Here is a 26,077-nt window from a genome sequence, read left to right as displayed (position 1 = left end):
ATTTTCTTTTATTACGCCTTTGTGAAACGCCTTGTGATTATTTTCTAGGTTAAAAGTGCTACATAAATGAAAGCTTTGTTGTTTAAACCATCATAAATAGCATCAAAACAGCTGCAGAAAATGTGGCTAGCCACAGTTGCCTTTTTACAGAATCTCAGCCCAAGATCTCCAAGCAAAAATATCCAGATGAGATATAGAATGATTTCAAAAATCATACTTAACCAAAAGGAAAATATCTGTATGGAATACTGCAATGAATCAAGAAGTGTCACATTAATAAATGCTTCTCCAAAAGACTTTCTTCTTAAAATAACTAACATACAACATTTTTTATTTAGTTAACTGATCAAAAACTAATAACCACGATGCACAAAAAAGTCCACTAAGTTAAAATGGATCATTGGCATGGATAATTCTAAATGTAACTGTAAATAATGTACAATGGAATGGTAAGAATTCAGCTTCGAGTCCACAATTCCCCATGAGGCAAGTGTTTGACCTCAACCATGACGTTGCAGAGAGGCAGTGAACAGGGGCTCACTTTTCCTCCTCCCACTCTACGAGGGAGTATCACAGGAGACTTATTTAAGACACCGTACAACAACTGGTGATAAAAAAAATACAGGCAGGGGACAGGGAGCAGGTAATGGAAGGGAAAATATGCAAGCTTTTTAGGAAAAACTGCATAACTAACCAGCTTAAAGACTTTAATTGTCTGGGATATGAAAAGTTTCCCAAGAGATTAACATATTCCGACCAATAAACTAGATTACGCAAGAAAGAACATGGGCCTGCTGCCAACAATAGATAGTTTGAACCTTTCTCAATCAGCTGCAAGTTATCATGATTTCTATGTACAACTCCAGGAATTGCTTGGACAGGAGAGATATTATAAAAGTACCGATTCGCGAACCTAATGTGATTTACGAACATACGAATTAAGAGCAGAAGGCCATTTGGCCCCTCGAACCTGCTCAGCCATTTGATAAGATCATGGCTGATCTGATTGTGACCTCAACCCGACTTTCCCAACTACCTGTTATAACCTTTGACTCTCTTGTGATTTGAGTATTCATTAGGACACTGATTTGTTTAGTCAGCTTTTTAAAAACCAATAAAGTTAGCTTTCTCATTACATAGAAACCTCCTGAATTTCATTTTCAGGTGTCACTGTCTACCTAAGCTTTGCATTTAGATTTCTCGGGACAAAATGCCCCCCAGATTTATTTTTAAAAATTAATACCTCCGTTGTACCGCAAATACGAGTTTGATACAATACCTGGTCAAAAGCACTGCCAGCCATATGTCACTTTCAATCAAGCAGAAGATGGGGGTGAAAACTGAAAAGAAAGTCCTGCATATGCATTACTAATATCAACCGAGTTCCAAGACTGGTGACATTTTGAACTGTCCAAGGGGCTCTTTGCCACCACGAAAAGCAACATAGAGTACTTGGGAATTTCTTGAGCTTTAATGTTTAAAAAAAAGCTTCACATCACTTAAGTTATATGCAGCCAGTGTGAAGCAGAATTGGTGTGAGACCACCCAACAGTCAAACTCGGATACCAATTAGACTGAACATTTTACATCACTCTCCGCCTCAAAAAACTCACCTTGAATTCTCTGTCCTTGCAAACTACCACCTATCTCTAATTTTTCTTGTATCTCCCAAGTCCTTGAAATGTTGTCACCTCTCAAATCCATGCCCATCTTTCTCACAACTCCATGTCTGAATCTCTTAAATCAGGTTTCTGCCGTTGCCACAGCACTGAAACGGCCCTAACTAAAGCCACAAATGGCATCCTGTGACTATGGTGCACTATCCGTCCTCATGCTCCTCAACCTCTCTGCATCCTTTGACATGGTTGATCAATCCTCCTCCTCCAACACCTCTCTTTCATTATCCTGCTCAGTGGGACTGCCCTTGCCTGGCTTTGCTTCTACCTGTCAAATCTTAGCCAGAAGACATGGGGTCAGCTTCCACATGTACGCTGATGACACCCAGCTCTACCCCTCCATTTTATCTGTGTTGTCAAATTGCATGCTCGATATCCAGTCCTTGAGAAGCTGCAATTTCCTCCAGTTAAACATTGGGAGGACTGAAGCCATCACCTTCATACCCTTGCCACCAATTCCATTCCCCTCCCTCCCTGGCCAGTCTTATTAAAGCAGAATGTTCGCAGCTTCAGCATCCTCAACCACAAGTTCAGCTTCCTCTCCATCGCCTCAGTTAAAATTCTCATCCTTGTGTTTTAATCCCTTCTTCCCCTTGCGCTCCCTACCTCTAACCTCCTCCAGCCCTAAGATTCCCTCCCTCTGAACTTTGTCACTGGCCTTTTGCGCATATCCCTTTCCCTTCAACTCCAACAATGGCAACCATGCCTTCAGCTGTCCGGGCCTTGCACTCTGGAATTCCCTGCCTAAGCCCCAATACTTACACCTCCCTCTCCTCCTTTAAGACCCTCCTTAAAACCCACCACTTTGACCAAGCTTTTGGTCACCCCTTCTAATATTTCCTTCTTTGGCTTGTCGTCTATTTATTTCTTATTACATTATGGGATTTTTTTTTCTACATTAAAGGCGTTTTTTTAAAGCAAGTTGTTAAATTAAATGCCTGTCTACCGGTCCTCATGGTTCAGGTGGACAACAAAGATCCCATGGCACTTTGTGAAAAACAGGGTGTTTTCCAAGTATCTTTGCCAACATTCATCCCTCAGAGAATGCCAGAAAAAACACAGATCAACAAGTTATACATCTCATAGCTGTTTGTGGGATGTTACAGGCACATAATAGTTGCTGCTACGTAACAGCTACAATTCTTCTGAAGTAATTCACTGTATGTGAAACCCTTTGGGACATTTTGCTAAAATGTAAATATTATTTATTAATGAAGAATCATGTTATATTCAGTACTTACAACCAGATGGAATGCAACAGGTGGAGTTATTGCTGGATTGTCAGAACAAAGATGAGGTGGTGAACCCCCTACATAAATCACACCAATTTGCTAATAGATTGACATAAATGATTCCCAACCCCTTCTTTCTTTCAGTACATATAAAACAAGATCAAAATAAATTCGTAGATGCACAAACCTCATACCAAGAGAAAAAAAAATTATTTGTCATTTCATTTGCATAATTCATTCAACAGGAGTCAAACAACTTTTCCACTCCACTCTGTCCCCAGAATTACCTGAAAAGAGTCTAATTCATTATTTGTCACAAAGCCACTATAGGTTCCTATCCACATTAGTAGTGTGACATTTTACAAGAATAGGAACATTAAACCGTAAAGGCTTGGGTTGGGGGAGAGACACAGCAAAAGCACTGCATCGTGTCGTAGTAATCAGGAGATCCCAGGAAGGTCCTGGGTATGATTGCTGATCTGTGCTGAGTTAATGATCTTAGTTGGGGGCACAATGGCATACTACATTTAACTGCAGCATCCCTCGGCTTGGAGCGGGGAAAAGCGGAAAGTCAGCCAAAGTTCATGGTTTTTTTCGAGCTCTATATATGCTAATTAAATGGAATCCAAAGCAAACTTTCCTCAACAACTCAAAACATCTATTTGTATGTATAGCTTTATTAAAAAAATACCCCATCTCAAAGCATGTTAGGAAAATTGGCTGAAAAAATTACACATACATGTTGATTTTCTGTAATATTGATGCAATATTCCCTGTAACATACAAGCTATGTGCAAGTTTGCAAGCTTAAGGGAATTTGGAAAATATGGTGCAATTCAGACACAAATTTCAGGTATACAAAAAAAATTAATACCATAAGTATATTCCTTTTATGGTTGACTGCATGTTCATTATGCACAGATGTCAAATACTGCATAAATATCAAATACTCAGATGCTTGTGTTAACTGTTGGTATATTGATTTTATACAAGTATATTTTCATTCTTTATGGGAATTTATTAGGATCTGCTGGATTTTTTTGTATCAACGGGTGTTTTTCTTTCATGTGTGCACGAATGAAACATTAGATTCAACAGTAACCATACACTAAGCAATTAAAACAATTTTCATATTCAGACAAATTACAGAAAGAATATTTTTGTTGCTTTGAAATTACATCACATCTTCTGTGTCCTCCAGCACTTTAACTTGCATTAAATCCACTTTTAATTCTATTTACTAACCCCTTCTAAGCAGTAATTAGAGATGGACAATAAATGTGGCCGTGCCAGCATCGCCCACATCCCTAAAACAAAAAGAAATGTTGTTTTCTGGTCATATACACTTTCACAGATGATTTCCAATACCGATATTGGGTACATAGGTAAAATATAGCTCCAGAGGGCAACAGAAGCAGATGGAAATATGGTCCAATTCCCACAGTTGTTAGATATACCATTGCCTCTGATATCAACATCCATTTATAATTTCCTCAACAAGAGAAAATCTATGTAAAGCATATCTTTTGCAACATGCAAGATATTTTATATATGTTTTTATATATTAAGAAGAAACTGTTGCAGTTCCAGATTAAACTTGAATTACTGCAAAATTTTAGAACACTATCGAAGAATACTCTGTGCACTTTAAATTATGTTATATACAAAGGTTGGGACCGAGGTGGCAAGATGGGTTAAGTATACTGCCTTTTGACCTGCAATCCAAACATTGAGAAAGATATTCATGTCTCTCCGTGCTGATGGTAAGGGTCCCAAGTAACATGGATTTGGGTAATCATGGCCTAATTTGTAAAGGGCACAAGTTCACATATAGAACTCCTATAATGTTTCATCCTTGTTTCACACAAAAATGGCTGGTGTGGGCGATAGAAATGTCACTCAGGTCGAGTAGGGAATCCGCTTTTGAGTTTGGAATAGAAGGAGCTCTAATCTGCAGCTGACTGGAATAGAATTGATCTGAGGGTACTGACACTGAGCAGCCTAAACTAAATATTCAGCAAAACTTTTAAAAAGTCTGTGGCTATTTTCAGACATGCCAATCTGAAAACAGTCAAGTCAGGAGTGAACCCGATCAGCACTATTAGCCTAATAGGAGACAATGCTGAGTGAGCAGTATAAGCAAGAAAGGGTTTTTCCTGACTGTTTTGGCAATTTATTCAGATCATTGTTCCTGTATACACTGGTGTGAAGAAGGCAGGTGGGTGACCATTTCCAGACCTGCGTCTATGCTGCTCTGTCAGCAGTCTGGAGGCATGCAACTGTGATCCAGTGAGGACATCTGTTCCAAGCCCTCCTGCAAAAATAAACCTCTCTTCCACTTGGACCCTTGCCATGCAGCTCAATTAGGCAGCTAAGTGAAATGGGTGATCAAACCTGCCATGGTAATGTGTGTTTGTCTTTAAGATTCAGCACTACAATCCTACAACCCTTTTGCAAGTTTGAGAAACATGTACTTATAGCAGCATGGTGCACTGGGCTTACATCTGTAACTCCCACAGGTGCTGAGTTGCTGATCTGAGCCAAACCATTTGTGGGAAGGAATTCTGTAGAAGCTACCAGCTCCCTATAGGGAAGGTGTTTAAATCAGAGACAGTTATTCTAGGCCACATTTCCACAACACCTTGCAGCCAATTCAGAGTGGCACTGGAAGAGATTTCAGGTTTATGAAGATCATAGAATGGAAGAGAACAGGAGGTGGAGGGGGAATTGTAAAAAGGATGGTTATGAAGCACAATTGCTGAAATAGATTTAGTAATAGTTTTAACAGCAGTAATTTGCATGCTTTAACATAATTCCCTGCTCTATTATATTTTTGAATATATTCTTGTTCACACAACTGGAGGAAGAAACCTGACTAACACTCCAAAAACTGGCATCCAGGCAGTTTTTTAAGGTTAAAAAGGACAAATAAAACTATAATGTTTTAAGTGTCTTGATGGATGAATTATATCCTGCACTCTCTGAAATCTCCACCTAGCTATACCACGTGACTTTGCTCCTGTCATTTAGTGATGGCTTAATTAGCTGGATGAATTCTGCTGTGGCTTGCACATTGCTTTTTTAGAAGTATATGCACTTCTTTGTCTATTAAAAAGATCACTGATGCTGGCCCGTTACCGAAAGCTGGAATAATTTTGTTTATTTTTAATATTAAAAAATTACATATTCATGTTAAATGTGTTCATTTTCCTGTGTGAATTAAAGACAAAGCAACCCTTCTAGACTGCTTTACACAAAATAATTATTGGTTTAAAATATTTTTGAATATGTATGTCAAAACACCTTTCCATGGCAATTAAAACAACAAAAATGACAGTATCAAATTCTATAATTTTTAGGGCAATGTACTTTCAATCAGGAAATTAAAGTGCTTACTTCAATCATTAAAAGGAAATAGCTTGCCAATCAATAACCTTAGTAAAAAGTTGTAGCTACAGCCAATGCTTATTGAGAGAAGCAAGTATAATTTGGGGAAGGGGCAATTACATTTTTCTATTTTTGAGATTTCTTTATGCACATGAAAATGTGGAATGAATGTTATTACTAGTAAATAAACAGCTTTTCCCCCCAACTTTTGGTGCCCAGTATCAGCATCGAGCACTTCCAGGTCAGGTAGAGTGATGATAAAAGCCTTTTTCCACCTATCCTACAACATGGTTTAATCACAGTTTAAGAGCAGTCTCTACTTTACCTATGTTAATTTTTAATTTCCAACACAAGCTATCCATACCGCTGACTTAAGTGTGATTGTCAATTTAGTGCTAAATTAGGAGTAGTCTTTTTTTGCTGTGGCATTGCATCCACTGTCCACACTTATTTCAAACAGGATTTCTATCGTCAATAGATTTTCATCCTAACTGTGCAGGTTTGTATTTGAGCTCCAACAGTGAAAGAACAGTGTGCTAACTTAATGCCCTTACATTTCAAAGAGAGTTTCTTTGTGTATATATATATATATATATATATATATATATATATTCCTAACCCCATCTTGGAGGTGGGACCCTTCATGTAGAAAATTGCCTTCTATTTGCCAAGGGTCAGTTTTTTAGCCAACTGAGGCTTAAACTGAAATAAAAACAGAAAATGCTGGAAATACTCTGCAAGTCAGGCTGCATCTGTGGAGAAAGAAACAGAGTTAACATTTCAGGTCTATGACCATTCGTCAAGAACTGGAAGAAGTTTTTAAGCAAGTACAAAGCCAGGGGAAGGGGGGGGGGGGAGGAAAGAACAAAAGGGAAGGTCTCTGATAGGATGGAGGACAGGAGTGGTGACATGACAAAAGGGATGACGGTGCAAGGCAAAGGGGGTGGTAATGGGACAAATAAAGAAACAAAAGATGGGTGCTAAGTGTGATAAGTGAACTTCAGGTGTGTTTTAAAATTCAAGGCATCACAACTCTATGGGACAAGTTGGATGGACCAATAAGTCTTTTCCTGTCCATCATTTTTCAAATGATCGTATGAACATAAAGTAGGCTTATTCCCGTCAGTAGTCTGAGCAGCACAATCAATCCCTGATGAGATAACTCAATCAGCAGGGCCATAGACACCAGTGATTAAGTCAAATTCCACTTTTATTACATGGGATTTTAGGGTTTTTCAGGACTTTTACCAGTGTTTTTGGAATCTCATTCTGTAATTCCATTCATTTTCAGTTGGGGTTTACATTCTGTGCTTCTGTCTACTTGCATTTAGGGCTATTGGTTTATAGTGCCTGAATAACTCAAATTCCATGGAATTACAGGATTTTCACTGGTGTTTTAGGAATTAAATGCCACAATTCCAGCCATTTTTCTGTGAAAATTGTAATTCCATCGCCTTACTCATCAACAATGTTCTAAAAGTTAAAAAAATTATCTTTATTGTTGTCGTCAACTTGTGCTGTAGTTTCAAATGATTCAAATCCAACAGGATCATATATAATTTGTACCTCATGATGAGACCGTATCACCCAACTGACCTCATCCACTCAGGAAGGAATTTTTGGGATATGTTCAGACAGTGGTTGTTATCTGATAGCTTCTTGTGCACTGGCCTTCTTTGCACACATTATTCTACTTTTTACTGCAATTCATCGCAAGAGATTTGATGGGATAAAATAGCTAGCCAAAGCATTTGCTTTTATTTTTCTTAAAAATTTAGCGCACTCTGCTTTGGCTGTTTTCTGGCATCATTGTCATCATCCTTCATGTGCCTCTGCTGCCATAGTACCAACTTGCAGAAGTCAAATTGTAGGAGGTTTGGTTATTTACAGCTGTCTCAAAATGCCCTGTATCCAGTATAACAAAGAGAGTTACTGCAATCAAGACATTTGCATTCATAATGAGACTTCGAGTTTGATTTTACAGGTTAGTGAGGTTGACATCAGTTGTATCTGGATGTCTAGGGTCCCTTCCTGTTCACGACACAGAAACAGGCATATTCTAAAACTTTGGGTCCAGTCAGTCCCCTGGGAATGCTGCATGATTAGCCAAAAATCCTGGTCTTTTTGGGAAGACACTTTTTTTATGCCTTCTGGCACCATCTCAACAGCTCTGAAGCAAATAAGTCCTAATAAGTTATTGGAGGGAACACTGGTATTTTAACATCAATACTTAGTGCAACAGCCCCACTACACCAGTGTGAAGTCTTCAATTTGTGCCTCCACGTAAGAATGGAGTGAGACTCCTGTCTCTAAGTTGTCTTTTCCCCCATGCTGCTGGGCCCAATTGAGGTTCAGGGATATTCCAAGTCTCTGCTCTCTGCTGCCAATTCTGCATCTTTTCCTTGTAGTGTAGCATTCCTGAATGTCAATAAAGCAAAATTCTTGGAATCACAGCTGCTAATGATTCTTTCATAGCCACCATTGCATAGTTCCTCACAAGAACCTGCTAGTTCTTAAATAATGAAACAGGATTATTTCATCATTGCAGTTTCATACTAGCCAATAGGTATTCAGTATCATTAGCTAGGTTATTCATCCCCGATGTGAAAACTGCACCATGTTATAGTATAAGGTGTCAGAAGTCATACAAACTGTTTGGTAAACACGTGCACATGAAGGATGATGACAATGACGCCAGAAAACAGCCAAAGCAGAGAGAGCTAAATTTTTAAGAAAAATAAAAGCAAATGCTTTAGTTATCTATTTTATCCCATCAAATCTCTTGCGATGAATCGCAGTAAAAAGTAGAATAATATATGTAAGAATTTGGGACCTAATAGGTTAATTCAGAGTGGCAGAACAGAAAATGCATCTGTCAGCGGGTATCAAATTACAAGGCTTACTCCTGGATGGTTTGAGAAAAGAGCCTGCAGCACTGTACAGATTACGTGCGTACATGGTGGTAGGGAAGGAAGGCAATTTGACAGAAGATGAATCACAACCTAACCTCCCATAAAATTCAATTGTAAAATTGGCCATTTTAATGAATATATTGTACTTATGATATCAATAATGCAAACTGTTCCTGAAAACATGCAATTCTGTCCCCTTTTTATCACTAGCTTTTTCATTAATTGCTTCAGACTACAGTTCCCTGGCAACAGCCTGCCACTGCACTTTTGGCTCCAGTTCAACATTTTTTTCTTGAAAAACGGCATCGCTGCTGCCCGTGCTATTGCTAGATTGGTTAAGTAAGTGCTCTAATAATGCAGTTTCCACAATCACATGATATAGGACCAGGCACCAAGAGTGTGGCTGCCAAGCAGCATAAATCATTTGCCTAAAGCAGTTTATTCTGTAAGCAGATCTGAAGACTAAAAACCAAGGTGGCTGCATTCATTCACTGATATGGCAAAACATTAACAAACAATTCTGGAGGTAACAGTATTTATCCCAGCACAATTGCGAATACAGAATGTATATCTTGACATGATTTGACACTAGACAGAAAATAAATAATTCCAGGAGCTTAAAAATGGTTGTTCCAGTGTGGGTGACAAGCTGCAGATTGTAGAGGAAAATTATCTGCATTAATGCTTCATTAGCAGTGAAATTGGTATCTTCCTGTATATTAAATCCCATTTTATCCCAAATTGTGTTAAAACAGAAGCTTCAAATAACCTGGTTATCTGTGTGCCGAGATGGTTACAGCCTGAAGTAAATTAAGTAAAGGTTGCCAATGTATGTGCAACATTCTGATTTTTTTAGATATATTTGACAGTTTTGAAGTGCCAATCTTTTTTTTCTCTTGACACCAGGATCGATTAAGGTTGCCCAGAACACAGCAGTGAGCATTAACAGGCTCCAGGCAGTAGAAAACATTAACACTGTGGTCTTCTAGCTGAAAGAAACTGCAACATTATTTTCAATGGACTCACTGACTGCATAATCAATTGTCACACTTAACACCAGCTGCTCTATTCTCAATGATCAAGTAGCTCTGCTGCAGTGAAGGGACACAAGAGCATACAATCAAATAGACCAGCTTCAAAACTATAACCACACTCACTTTGATGTGTCAGAGACTCTATCTTTAGATCATGCTAAGATACATTCATGACACTTGAGGTTATATATAATTCTCCATGACTGCACTTTACATTATTGTGCCCTAGTAGCTTCACGCAGCCTGACATCATTTGACAGTACCATGCAAAAACAGGACTTGAAGCAGATGTTATCAAGATGCACAATTATAAAGATAATTATAAGATGCCTGGAAAGCCAGGCTTCCACAGTATTTTCACATCAACATTGTTGCAATGGAGAAGCAAATAATTGAAAAATAGCAGTTTAAGTGCTGTCTATTTCTTTCAATAGGAATGCAGCTTTTTTTTCTAAATTCTTGGCATTAACCCCTTTGAACATCATAGACGAGATAGCTAGTTTCAGCAATGAACAAATGCCTGCATTCCCAACAAGTTATCATTCAGGTGCTTCAACAGTTTTGGGCTACTGAATGTTGGCATAATTTTCATCTCCTAGCTTGACTGGGTTGCTCCAATGAGCCTTTGTTTTTTTTTAAAGCAGATCAGGGACTGGTTTAAAGTTACAGGGACCCCAGACAGATCTAAAACAAAAAGATGTAGTGAAATAGATTGTTGACCTAAAGGAAAATAAAAGTTCAAATATATAAATTGACTAGGCATGTGAAGCACGAGCATTTTTGCCTATCATCCTGCATGAGCGTCGCTGCTCATTCATCTGATTTCCCCATATCACTGGCGCAATTCATCGAGGACATATTCAAGAGTTCATGCAATGGTAACTTTGATTACAACTCTTTCAATTACTTATTAACTGAAATATTTGTCTTCCAACTGACTAGAAATCTCAGTTTGTAGTAAGAGGAAATTATATAGGTTTCCTTTCTTTTCTGACTCCCTGCAAGATGAACCATTCACTCACTACAAGTTTACTCTTGGGTGTCTGGCAAATTGCAACCAGCCAGTAAGAAATACACAAGAATGGCCGAAGGTTTTCTCCCCCCTTCCTGCAGCAAAGCACGTGCCTCCATTCAGCACCTCACCAAGAACACGGACAAGACTTTAAGATATCTGTACAGGGAAAATTGCTGCCACCCTGCACTAGAATTCTTGCATATTAAATCAACTGGTTTGAGAAGATGAAGATCGTATTTACTGCACATACTTATCGTCCTTGTGGTAAGCTGGAGCCAAAATGTGGAAGAGTTTTTCAGCAGTGAGCAAGGAAGTCCAAAAAGAGATCATTATGTATGACTCTGAAAATCTAACAGAGTTTGAAGTACGGCAACATGCAAGAAATCTCGTAAAAATCATGAAAGGAGAGAACCGACACGCTGTTATGAAAAGTTGTTCCCTGTACTCAAAGAATGGTTTCATACGCAAGCACACGTGCTCGAATTCACGTAGCAACTCCTGACCAAATTATGGAGTGAACAAAATATCTGCTGCTTTCCAACAACAATACACAGTTCTTTTTCAAATGGAACCATCCTAAGTGAGAGGCAGGAATGATGGATCTCCATGCGTGAAGGGCATTTTTCAAAAAACAGGAATTAACATAACAGGTTGCCCGTTACCCTTCCGGTCTTCCACACATTTGTTTGCAATTTATGGTCTGCCAGAGATGCACCTGGGGCATATTGTCCAATAAGAATACTAATAAAACAGATATCTCCCTTTCTAAGCATTTCAGTCAAGATAATAGTGGGCAAGATCCCCCATCGAGAACAACTTATTCTTACCCATTAGATCCTGAGTAAAGACAAAAATGGTTAGCATGCTCACTGATACAAACGGGCTTGTGATTGGGCAGTAATATTTCCTGAAAAGATAAATTACTTTCCTGAAAAGAACTCTATAAAAGACCCGAAGACTTTTAAAGGACATTAAAAGGTTTCAGGTAACTGAGATCGTTGAGTGCATCCCATTCTGACCAGATGCTTTGAGATAAGTAGTGACTTGAGTGGGTTTCCTAACTGCCCAGTACTTGAGCGCAGAGTGACAGAAAATTGATCAACGTCAAATTTGAAGAACACCACTGGGGACTGTCAGACAGGTGATAGCATAATTCCTGACAAAACATCATCTTCTGGCTCAAGGAAGACCAGAACAGGTGCCAGCTAAATATTTAGTATGTGAAATTCATCCATGAGGAAATGTAGATGGATACCACGACAGGCAGTTAAATTAATAACAGCACTAACTGCTGACTAGTTGAACAATATGGCTGATCCTTCACTGGACAATTAGGTCAGACAATCCACTCTTCTGAAATTCTGCCTTGTGCGGCAGTATAGTCTCAGATTTTCTTAATTGATCTCTGAATGATCAAATGTTACTGGATACTAGTTGTTCAAGGATATCTAGTAACCCAGTGCTATCAGCAGTGGGGGCTGCCTGGCAAACACATTTTACTGAGGCTACCTGTCTGAATAAAGTAGTATTGGGATGTACTGCCTAAAGCAAACAGGATGAGCTTCATTGAACTCATAGTTATCCTCATGAGAGACATTAACAACGTGCCAAGAGGTTGTAAAGTAATGAGGATAAAATCCTCAAGAAACCAGGGACAAAAAGAGCCCCTTTGATCCATCATGATATAAATCCACAACACGTGGTCCAGATGAGTTAGGACACATACATCCTAGAAGCTAACTCAACAGGTGAGCAACATTTGCATGGAATGGGAGCAATCTCATTGACAATAGGCTGATTCACTTTCTGTTTCTCTTGCTGTCACTCCTTCAGCAACAAGGGCACTGCAGCAATTGGTACTGAGTATTTCAGAACTGACCTCAGAAACAAGTATAGGTGGAAATTTACAGGTCTCAAGAGTCTCCTCCTGCTCTCACAAGGAAGCCTCAGGCCTCCCTTAGCCCTGACTCCCCCCATCTCCCTGATTGCCTCCAGAGCCCCCTGCTCAACTGACTGCCAGAAATCCACAGGTCTCAATTCCAGGATATTGGACACAGAGATGCCATCGCTGGGAGGAGTCACAAAACATCATATCCCATGAACAAGGCTAGACCTAAGAAAGGGCATTCAATATTGGCAAAATTGAAGCAATTGCAACCCTATTCTGCCTCATGATAACCCAGGCAAGGCAACTAGCAAGGCATTTCCAACAAACCCTCCTTTCTTATGGTGATCAGCAGACCCATTACAATCCTCTGATGGACAGGCACTTCCAAAGCTCAAAAGTCAATTGACCTACATTGGCAATTCAACTCTCCTTGCAGAGAGCAATCAAGTTGGAAAAATCTTATTGTCATACATCCATGTGAGTCTTGAATTTCAGATTTGCAATTGAAAGACCTCAAAAGTAAGCATTTCAAGGAAACAATTATACTTTGCAGCGCACTGGTGGCAATCAAAAAAACAAGTGGCAAAAGCAACATAGAAGCATATACGGGCGAAATTTGGATGTACAAGGGCAGAGAACCGGATACAAAGGATAAACAAACTGAACTAAAATGATGAAAGTCAAAAAATAAGAACTAGGAATGATGCCAAATATATGATGAAATACTGTATTAGCAGAGACACAGATTAAACAGCAAATAATGAATTTGATGCAAATAAAATAATTTGGACAAAGGACTTTAAACTTAATTGCAGCAATGAAGATAGGGAAATTTCATTCCAAATCACTGTTGAACTGTTGGGGTTATTCTGTCAAATTGCAAATAAATGGTTTGTTATCAAGGAAAGCAGATATATAATGCATATAAAACAGATATTAATACTTACACAATAATATTACACTAAATTGTGATTATAATTCTTTACATAGAAACTTTTTTTTTGGATTCCTTCAATTTGACAGTAGATTCTTCAGATTGCTGAAATAATACCCAAACCTGAACTGTGACCATGGTGTATTAATCCCTCCTGGAGCTCTCTGCAGCCTTTGAAATGGTTGACCACGCTATCCTCCTCCAACATCTCTCATCTATTGTTCAGCTCACTGGGACTGCCCCCCAACTTGGTTCCACTCATACCTGTCAGGTCATAGAATGGCTCAACTATTGGTTCTCTTCCCACCACCACACTGTCACCTTGGGAGTCGTCAAGGATCCATCCATGATCCCTTTCTCTTCTTCATCTACATGTTGCCCTTCAGCGAGATCATCCACAAACATGGTCAGCTTCCACGTGTATACTGATGACACCTCGCTCAACCTCATCATCACCTGTCTTGACCCTGCTAATGCCTCAGTGTTGTGAGACTGTTTGTCCAATATCCAGTCTTGGACGAGCCACAATTTCCTCGTTAAACATTAGGAAGACCAAAGTCATCATCTTTGGGAAACACAAATTCCATGCCCTTGCCACCAATTCCAACCAAACTGGTCGCAACCTCAACATTGTTTTCGATGCTGGCCTGAGCTACCAGCCCCATATCCTCTCTACCACAAAGAACGCCGACTTCCACCTCCACCCTTACTCAGCCCATTTGGTGCTGAAATCCTCATCCATGCCTTTGTCACCTCCAGACTTATTTCAATGCTCCCCTGGATGGTTTCCCATCCTCCACCCTCTGTAAACTTTAGCTCATTCAAAATTCTGCTGCCCATATCCAAAGCTACATTAAATCCCACTCACCCAACCTTGCTGACATACATTGGTTTTTGGTCAGCCATTCACATTTAAAATTCTCATTCTCTTGTTTAAACCCTCCATGACTCCCCTCTCCATATGTCTGTAATTTCCTCTGGCAACGCAACCCCATCCCCTGCCCCCAACTCCTTTGACTTTGACTCCAGCCTCTTGTCCGTCTTCTCCTCCCCCCCACCATTGACAGCCACACCTTCAGCTACCTAGGCCCTATGCTCCGGTGTGCAAATTGTTGCTGTCGATAAAAGCCACCTTTAACTACCTTCCAAAATGAAATTCCTGAATACATTTTATCCATCTACTTTCCATATGTGGTTGGGCAAGAAGTCAGTGCCTTGATTTGCATAAAATGTCTGGTACCAACTGCCATTGTACACCTACTCACATTCCCAACAGATACTTCAAAAAATACAACTGGTAGCTGGGAAAGAACAGCCCCAGCTTGACGAAACAACTCAATAGCAGTTCACGTATTTCCCTCCATAACATCAGTCACTGCACTCCGAAAGCATTTCATTGCACAAAGCACTTTAAGATCTTTTGATACGAAATTATGCAACATAAATGCAAGCATTTATTTTTAGCTGTATTTCCAAATAGCACACAAGAGGACTTTCCATGGAAAATAAATAATGTAAAAGAAAACATTGATCATTTCATTAAAATGGACATGGTAATCAGGGAGCTTTACATAATTAGCTTTAAAGCACCTGTGTGAAAGCAGACATGGTAATACACATTCATTTTTAGAGTATATTTTGAAAGAGTTTCCCAAGATGCAATTATACAAGGTTTTTAGATCTGTTCAGATTGCAGTTATCTTGAAAAATATAACTAAAGCTGATTAATAAGTTTGCTAGCCTATTTGATTTTCCAAATAGCAAAGCACATCTTAGCTATAAATAGAATGTTCTTATGTTGGTCAGTGGAGTAAGAATTGGCTGCATTCCTATTTCTGGATACATCGAGGGCATCCTGAAACCCATCGTACAGGGAACCCCCAGCTTCTGTCGCGACACTACAGACTTCCTACAAAAACTCAGTACCCACGGACCAGTTGAACCAGGAACACTTCTCACCACGATGGACGTCTCGGCACTATACACCAGTATCCCCCACGATGACGGCATCGCTGCGACAGCATCAATACTCAACACCAACAACAGCCAATCTCCGGAAGCCATCCTACAACTCATCCGCTTCATCCTGGATCACAATGTCTTCACCTTCGATAACCAGTTCTTTACCCAAACACACGGAACAGCCATGGGGACCAAATTCGCACCCCAATACGCCAACATTTTCATGCACAAGTTCGAGCAGGACTTCTTCACTGCACAAGACCTCCAACCAACACTATACACCAGATACATCGACGACATTTTCTTTCTATGGACCCACGGCAAGGAATCACTAAAGAGACTACACGATAACATCAACAAGTTCCATCCCACCATCAAGCTCACCATGGACTACTCCTCAGAATCAGTTTCTTTCTTGGACACACGAATCTCCATCAAAGACGGGCACCTCAGCACCTCACTCTACCGCAAGCCCACGGACAACCTCACGATGCTCCACTTTTCCAGCTTCCACCCTAACCACGTCAAAGAGGCCATCCCCTATGGACAGGCCCTGCGAATACACAGGGTCTGCTCAGACGAGGAGGAACGCGATGGACACCTACAGACGCTGAAAGACGCCCTAGTAAGAACGGGATATGACGCTCGACTCATCGATCGACAGTTCCGACGGGCCACAGCAAAAAATCGCATAGACCTCCTCAGGAGACTAACACGGGACGCAACCAACAGAGTACCCTTTGTCGTCCAGTACTTCCCCGGAGCGGAGAAACTACGCCATGTTCTCCGCAGCCTTCAACACGTCATCAATGAGGACAAACACCTCGCTATGGCCATCCCCACACCTCCACTACTCGCCTTTAAACAGCCACCCAACCTCAAACAGACCATCGTTCGCAGCAAACGACCCAGCTTTCAAGAGAACAGCGTCCACGACGCCACACAACCCTGCCACGGTAACCTCTGCAAGACATGCCAGATCATCGACACAGATACCACCATCACACGAGATGACACCACCCACCAGGTGCATGGTTCATACTCCTGTGACTCGGCCAACGTTGTCTACCTCATACGTTGCAGGAAAGGATGCCCCAGAGCATGGTACATTGGCGAGACCATGCAGACGCTACGACAACGGATGAACGGACACCGCGCAACAATCGCCAAACAGGAGGGTTCCCTCCCAGTCGGGGAACACTTCAGCAGTCATGGACATTCATCCACCGACCTTCGGGTAAGCGTACTCCAAGGCGGCCTTCGAGACACACGACAACGCAAAATCGTCGAGCAGAAATTGATAGCCAAGTTCCGCACCCATGAGGACGGCCTCAACCGGGATCTTGGGTTCATGTCACGCTACACGTTACCCCACCAGCGAACAAATGTTATCTGTTTTTAATATAATGGGTCATTTGCTGGCTCTCTCTGCCTTCCGGATGTTTCTGCCTCTCTCTGTGTTTTTTTTTCTCTGTTTTTTTTCCCTGTTTGTTTTTTTGTTGAATGTGTATTCGGGGGTTCTGCAGATGACACCTCTCTGTCTGAACACGGTGATTGCCTTGGCAACGGGCAGTTGCAGGGGCAGTCTGTAAACACCATGTATTATTCAATATGTATAAATGCGTAGGCTTCAAGGAGATCTTGAAACATTTACCTGAGGAAGGAGAAAATCTCCGAAAGCTTGTGAATTTAAAATAAAATTGCTGGACTATAACTTGGTGTTGTAAAATTGTTTACAATTGTCAACCCCAGTCCATCACCGGCATCTCCACAGCATTCCTATAGGCAGGAAATGGTTATTAATGGGTGTGGATCTGCTTGGAGATTGGTTGCCAGTGATGTCCTGCAGGGATCAGTGTTACAGCAGTTGTTTTTTTACTATTTTCATTAATGACCTGGATGTAGGTGTTGGGGGAACAGTCCACAAGTATGAGGACAATACAAGGATTTGTGCAAGTGATAGGACTGTGAATGCGAATTGCAAGCAGATCCTGATGCGATGAGCAATGAGCGTTTCGCAAATGGTGTATAATTTAGATAAATGCAGTGTTATGCACGTGGGCAGGACCAACACCAAGTATACGTACACTCTACAGCGTACAGAACTAAAGTCCGTTGAGAAAGAAAGATCTCAGTGTTGTAGTACATGATTCTCTTAAGGTTCACAAACAATGGTGTGACGCGATAGCCAAGGTAAATAGGAAATTAGGTTGCATTGCCAGGATGATTCAATATAAAACAAAACACACCATTTTGTCCTTGTATGAAACTTTTAGAATACAGTATCCATTTGGTTCCCTCTCATGGTGGGTGATATAGAGGTTTTGGAAAAGGTTCAAAGAAGGACCACAAACAAGAATGATACCCAATTTAAGACAACTTAGTTACCCAGATACCTTAAAAGGCTGTGTCTTTTTACTTTAGAGGTCCATAGACTATGGGGCCATCTGATAGAGGTGTTTAAAATAATAAAGGGACTAGACTGTGTTCATATTGGCAGATCATTTCAATTAATTAGGTTAGGGAGGACAGAGGGTCAAGTTACACAAAGGCAGAACTAGGTTAGATGTCTGGGGGTTCTTCTCTTCCCAGAGGATAGTAAACCTAGGGAACAAGTTGCCGGCTCGTGTGGTGTGTACTGATTTGCTGCATACCTACAAAAGAGAAATGGACCAGTTCCTGCTGTGTTGGATATCACAGGATACAAAAGGTAGGTGGAATCCTAAGTAATATAAATCATGGTCAATGTGATCTCCTGGGCTAGTTTGATTGCTTGAGGGGATCGGAGATGAATTTTCCAGATTTGTGCCTCCTAAATTGGTCTTGGGTTTTTGAGAATTTTTTTTTGCCTCTCCCAGGAGATTACATGGCTGCTGCTGGGTGGGAAGTGTGTGAATCATGATGCTTAAGGCACCATGACTGTGAGGGGCAGGCTCGACAGACCAGCTGGTCTTTTGCTGTCCATCATTTTGTATGTTCGCATCCAACTGCCGAGCTATCAAGAAGCCTTAGATAAATAGCTTTATTCCTTATTTAGCTGTTGCAATCACTGACTGAAGATGTAGAGCACTTGTACTTCCCAATGCTTGATCAGTTAATTAACAGTGAAATTCAGATATGTGGGATAAAAACAGGTCAGGTGAAGAGTGCCATTTTAATTAAAGAATGTCCATCTTTTGAGATGGAAACATCTGATGACAATCAGTGTATGAAAAGCATACTTACTGCAATGTAATATACTCTGGCCTTTTCCACAAACTGCCAGTTTTCCTTCTGGTCCAGGTGCCCCTCCTTTTTGTAACAATTTGCAGCTGCTAGGTTAGCGACAAGAGACCTAAAATAGCCAAATGAAGTTAGTTAGCTAATTGCTTGTCATACTATAAATGGAACAAAACCAGGAAACCCACAGCCTTTCAAAACATAATTTCATCCCTTCTACAAAACATGGGGTTGCAATATTCAGTAACTTAAGCAGAATTTTATTTAACTGACATGCAACAGTACAGATAATTATTTACTGATTTGCAGTGATCTTCGATTCTTCCCAAAGATATAAGTAACAGCTTATACAGCAGGTTGATCAACTGGCACAAAGAGCTAATTTAATTACGATACTCAGTGGCAGACTGGTTCCCCAAAAGGGCACAGGATTCTTTGGGATTCTCACAGAAAAGGAGAGAGGGAGACGCCAATAATACAGCACTATGGAATAATTCTCGGGGGCATTTGGGAAATCTTCCGATATTCCATACGCTCAGTCTGCCCCTGAGGATACTAGTTTTGTTATACGTGTTATGTACTGTTGGAAATTAAATAGAATGTTATCAGTAATCTAATTTACTCAAATTATAAGTTTTACAATTTATTACATGAAATGGTTGCAGTCATACTGGCAGTCTCTAGTACTTTGTCCAAGCGCCCAGGCAGTGAGTTATATTGATTATGGGGAGCATCAGTAATGAGTTCCATTTCTTCCTTACCGTTTCCCATGTATATGCACTTTCTAACATGGTCACAGACAGTGATTAGGATCAGGAATCTCGACTGATTTTCCCCTTCCTAATCCCAGGACAATAAAGCCAATTGTGTACACCTGCTGATGCTGTGGCTGAGATCAGCCAACTTAGCACAGGCCAGGGATGGAATCCGGAATCTTTATCATTAGTATGACTTAGTGTATACCCCGTGGTGCCACTGAACCATCAGAGAAGCTTCAAGCAATTTTCTTCTCATTTTGCTAATGATTTCAATAATTTCCCCAAATGTTAATTTTTCTCAGAAACCCTATTCATTTCAGTGAAAGTATTATGGATTAATTTCAAACTTTCTGAAAAGCATTTTGTTAGATGCTAAGAATGTTGAAACCTAATTATTTGTAGCACTCAGTAATTTTACAAACATTTGTTAAAAATCTTCAATATTTACCTTAAGCAAAGATATCACACAGATAGCTTAAATACCTTCTGAAACTTCCAAATCGATTTATTGTGGTACTCCAATTACTCTACAAAAATAACACTGACCAGTATAGTTAGGTCAACATTTTAAGCTGTGTGTACACATAAAAATATTTCCACTACATAGCAAGCAAATCCTAGAGGATGGCAAGTGGCAAGTTTCTTTTTAGAGATATCAAGAATGCCCCTCGGATCCCTTTGTGGTTCTAAAGAATAAATCCTTACCACTCCAAGTTATTTTTGACCCCCTTCTCCCTGCTTGAAGCAGGATAAGTAGCTCTCCCACTCAAATTTTCTTTAAACGTTTGCACCCAAAATTATTTTTACTATGGTATGGTAAAAAGCACAAACTACGCAAATGTTTCCAAAGCTGCTATTTGTATACAAAATGTTCCATCAAAAAACAAAAGCTAGTACACTAACTTTTGAGTTAACTATCAAAGTAAGTGGGTAATTTTATGGGTACATTAATAGGTAGAGATGGGAAAAGAGGGGTACAAGGGGAGAAGTGGAAACACATGGTTAAAACAATGTTGATTAACTCCAACCAATATCTCAATCGACAAAGCACCATGTGGCGTACCACTGAGGCATAGAGACCAGAAAAGTTTCAGATGCAATCCCAGGTCTGTGCTGAGCTAGAAAATCTCAAATGGGGTGGCAACTGCTACAATTAACTTCTAGGTTCCCAAGCTTTTTGGAGCAAATAGACTCAGGCCCCAAGTTTAACTCCCTTGCCTGGTGGAAACTAGGAGATGCAGCTAAAATGAGGGCAGTCATTTACCCTCCTCTGGTCCTGCTGCCCTCCCACCATTTCCTGACGTTAACCTGCTCTTTTGAGCAGGCAAGTGGGACACCCGTAGGAGGACAGCAGTCCTTTGGGATCTGACTGCAATATTAGTTGAAGGCCTGAGTTTGGTCGGGGTGGGGGTTCGTGACCAGACCTGCCGGGAGCTGGATCATGGGCCAGAAAAGGCCCAAGCAGATTAAGTTTTAAAGTTTAATTTTAGGTTTCCCTGTGGACCAGGAGTGCGCCTCCAGGTCTCACAAGGAAGCCTTGGGCCTCCCTTACCCCCGGCTCCCCTTGTCTCCCTTACCCCCCACTCAAATGACTGCCGGGGGCTGTTCCTGCCCACCAGGTAGTGGATCTGGCTGGGTTTGGGCGGGACTCCAGGAAAATTTATGGAAATTAGGCCTAGCCGTTAATATCGGGCTCGCGTGCACCATTGCCCAGGTGCATTACCAAAGGCTCAGCTAGATCTTAGGGCAAGGATAGACACAATCAAATGTATGGGAAATTGGGACTCACCCATGAGAGTGAGGAATTGGAGAAGGGTTGAAAGTGGTGTATCCCAGAGGTTATTGTTGGGTTCACTTTTGATCTCTATATATATATATAGATGATTTGGACTTGGACATAGGAAGCAAAATCTAAAAATTTGCTGACAATATAAAATGGCAAACAGCAAGGAGGAATGTAAAAGAACTTAGGTATACAGACAGGCTCGGGGAATGGGCAGACAGAAAAGCTAATAGGAATTTATTTTCAAGAGGTTTTTAGAATTATGAGAGGATTTGATAGAGTGAACAAGGGAAGACTACTTCCTCTGGTTGGGAAGTCAGTGACAAGGGGCTCATCAATTTACAACGGTCACTATCAGAATACAGAGAGAAGTTCGAAGAAATTTATTTATGCCACAGCTTTTTGGACCACGGAATGTTTTGCCGTGGGGAGTGGTTGAGGCAGAGATCACGGTATCTGTCAAGAGAAAATTGGATAAATATTTGAAGCAGAGAAAGATACAGGGCTAGAAGGAGATAGCAGGCCAGCAGAATTAGTTTTGGATTGCTCTAGCAAAGAGCCAGAACAGATACAATGGGCTAATGGCCTCCTCCTGTGCAATAAACTTTATGGTTTATTAAAAAATGTAAAAATGTATTTTAAACCTATATTCTCTGGAGTTTAGAAAAATGAGAGGTGATCTCATTGAAACATATAAAATTCTTAGAGGGCTTGACAGGGTAGATGCTGTGAGGCTGTTTCCCCTAGCTGGGGAGTCTAGAACTAGGGGTCACAGTTTCAAGATAAGGGGTCAGCCATGTAGGACTGAGGTGAGGAAAAATTTCTTCATGCAGAAGGTTGTGAATCGTTGGAATTCTGTACCCCAAAGGATTGTGGATGCTCAGTCATTGAGTATATTCAAGACTGAGATCGATAGATTTTTGGACACTAGGGGTATCAAGGGATATGGGGAAAGGGGAGGAAAATGTGGTTGCGGTAGATCAGCCATGATCTTATTGAATGGCAGAGCAGGCTCAAGGGGGCACATGGCCTACTCCTGCTCTTATTTCTTATGGTTCTGTGAGAGTGATCTAAGATACAAGAGACAAAATGATCAAAGTACGGTTAGAAAAAGGTCAAGAACTAGAATTAATTAAAATATAAAATCATGACATAATGGCATAAACTGAAACATGGGTATGACTGGGTCAGGACTGGCAATTAAACATTCTCAAATATTAAACTTTCAGAAGAAATATGTTAAAAAGAAAGGGTGGAGGGGTAGCGATATTAATTAGAGTCAGTGTCTTAGCTTTAAAACTTAAGAATTCAACTGGAGAAATTCTCCAAACATTGGATTGAGCAAAGGAATAGCATTACTAGGAGTATATTGTACACCACCAACAAAGTTGGCAGGAAATTGAGGATGAAATTTGTAGACATTAGAAAGAGGCATGTATTAATTATACGGCTATATAATAATTTGAGCTTTTAAATCATCCAAAAATTGACTGGGTAGGGGAAAATATTGTGGTGAAAAAGCGAAGAATTTTTTTTCAACATTCTCAGAATTGTTTTCTCAGTTGATATATTGCTACCTCAACAAGGAAGGAAGCAGTGCTTGACCTGGTCCTCCATAATGAAACGGAGGAAGTAGGTAACCTAAAAGCAGATGTATATTTGGGAAACAGTGACCACAATGTAATTTGGTTCAGAGCATGACTGGAAAAAAACAAATCTTTGCGAGATTAAAAGGGACTATGCCCAGGTTAAATGGGAGGAAACATTAGCATGTACAGTCATAGATCAGCAATGGGAAATATTTAAACAAAAGATAGAAGGGTATAAATCAAGTACATAGAATTACATAGAATGTACAGCACAGAAACAGGCCCTTCAGCCCAACAGGTGTTTATGTTCGACACGATGCTCATCCTTCCCTATTTCATCTAAACCTATCAGCATATCCTTCTATTCCTTTCTCCCTCACGTATTTATCGAGCTTCCCCTTAAATGCATCTATGCTAGTCGCCTCAACTACTCCTTGTGGTAGTGAGTTCCATTCCAGTAAGGAAAGATCAGACTGTATTGAAAGACTGGGGTTCTATCAATGAACAAGGTGATTAAATCAAATTTGAAGCTAAAAAAATCCTTTACATGGCAGATAATGAAAATGAAAGCTAGAACAAATTGAAAAGAAAGCTCTGACTATATATTTCCAAAATTCTGTGGTTAGGAAAATTGTGCCAAGGACTACAGGGTGAGAAATGTAACTCGCCTTCAAAAAAAAGACAGGGATAAACGAGGAAATTATAGCCCAATTAGTCTTCTACCACAGTAGATGAAGGTACAAATCATGTAGAGAAACATGAGCTAATCAATGAAGTGAGCATGGATTTGTAAAGTGCTGGCCATACTTGATTAACCATAGAATTCTTTTAAGAAATAACAAAGGGTATAGATGAAAGAAATGTTGTGGTTTATATGGATTTAATGAGGTACCACATAACAGACATCTAGCAAAGACAATGGCACAATGAAGTAAAGGGAATAGGGCCACAAATACAGAGCGGTAGTTGGAGGGCAGAAAGCAAAGGGAAGCATAAAGGGAAGTTTCTCTGACTGGAAATATGTGGTGTGTGTTATTTCTCTGGGTCTGTGTTGGAGCTGCTGTTATTACTACATACTTAATGATCTGGACATCACAATTGCTGGAACAATATCAAAATTTGCTGATGACACCAAATTAGGAGGTAAAACAAATTGTGATGAGGACTATGAAAGACTGCAGGAGGACAAAGATGAACTAACAGAATGGACAGACAGATGGCAGATGCAAAACAAATCCTTTTTGGAAGTAAAAATAAGGAAAGGAACTGTACCTTAAATGGTTAGTTTTTAAATGGAGCAGAGAAGCAGAAGGGCCTTGGTATGTGGACACACAAAATATAAAAGGTTGCACAAGTAGATAAGGCAATAAAAAGTCAACCTTGGTACTGTGTCTGGAAGTATACAAAAGTTGGTCCCAGATGTAGTATTGTGTACGGCTTTAAGCAGTCTATTTTAGGAAGGATATAAAAGCAATGGAAAAGGTGCAGCATTGATTGACTAGGACATCACCAGAAATGAGAGATATGATCAAAGACTTCAGAAGTTTATACTTTTTTTCCACTAGAGCAGAGAAGGCTGAGATGTGATCTGAGAAATCAAGATTTACAAGAGTTATGACAGGATAAATAGTAATAGATTGCTTCCTTTGGTCAGTGTAGCAAGAGGGCACACAAAAGAAGGAAGAGGAAGTTTGAAAAAGCTTCTTTGCACAGGTAATTAGAATGTGTCATTCTCTGGCACAAAGCATTGTTGAAGCAAACAACCATAAGTATTTCTTTTTAAAAAGAGAATTTGACACTTGGCAAGAGAAATATCAAAGATATGGGGAGCAAGTAGGAGAGTGGAATTAAGACTAGGTGGGGGAAAAATCACTGGCACAGACTTTATGGGTTTGTTTGGTTTGTTTCTGAGTCATCACATTTGATAATGAGTACAGTTTTTCAAATTTCAGCCTTCACTTTCCATTTACTATTTTTTATTCGTTCATGGGATGTGGGCGTCGCTGGCGAGGCCGGCATTTATTGCCCATCCCGAATCGGCCTTCAGAAGGTGGTGGTGAGCCGCCTTCTTGGACCGCTGCAGTCCGTGTGAAGGTTCTCCCACAGTGCTGTTAGGAAGGGAGTTCCAGGATTTTGATCCAGCAACGATGAAGGAACGGCGATATATTTCCAAGTCGGGATGCTGTGTGACTTGGAGAGGAATGTGCAGATGGTGTTGTTCCCATGTACCTGCTGCTCTTGTCCTTCTAGGTGGTAGAGGTCGCGGGTTTGGGAGGTGCTGTCGAAGAAGCCTTGGCGAGTTGCTGCAGTGCATCCTGTGGATGGTACACACTGCAGCCACTGTGCGCCAGTGGTGAAGGGAGGTGAATGTTCAGGGTGCCAATCAAGCGGGCTGCTTTGTCCTGGATGGTGTTGAGCTTCTTGAGTGTTGTTGGAGCTGCACTCATCCAGGCAAGTGGAGAGTATTCCATCACACTCCTGACTTGTGCCTTGTAGATGGTGGAAAGGCTGTGGGGAGTCAGGAGGTGAGTCACTTGCCACAGAATACCCAGCCTCTGACCTGCTCTTGTAGCCACAGTATTTATATCCTGTTAAGTTTCTGGTCAATGGTGACCTCCAGGATGTTGATGGTGGGGGATTCGGCGATGGTAATGCCATTGAATGTCAAGGGAGGTGGTTAGACTCTCT

General features: G+C 40.5%; 1 protein-coding gene across 3 annotated transcripts in view; it reads right to left on the bottom strand.

The window, feature by feature from the left end:
• The window catches only part of LOC137304093 (adenosine kinase-like), a 215,844-nt gene that overhangs the window by 66,659 nt on the left and 123,108 nt on the right, over positions 1-26,077 (bottom strand). For all 3 annotated transcript variants that reach the window (XM_067972565.1, XM_067972566.1, XM_067972567.1), the window contains exon 6: positions 19,266-19,374. In XM_067972565.1, the coding sequence (XP_067828666.1) occupies positions 19,266-19,374 (109 nt within the window). The remainder of the gene's footprint in view (positions 1-19,265; positions 19,375-26,077) is intronic.

This window comes from Heptranchias perlo, chromosome 36 (genome assembly GCF_035084215.1).
Source record: "Heptranchias perlo isolate sHepPer1 chromosome 36, sHepPer1.hap1, whole genome shotgun sequence".
NCBI classification, from domain to species: domain Eukaryota; kingdom Metazoa; phylum Chordata; class Chondrichthyes; order Hexanchiformes; family Hexanchidae; genus Heptranchias; species Heptranchias perlo.
The sequence above is the reverse complement of the archived record's forward strand: the minus strand, read 5'-3'. Positions and strand labels throughout refer to the sequence as shown.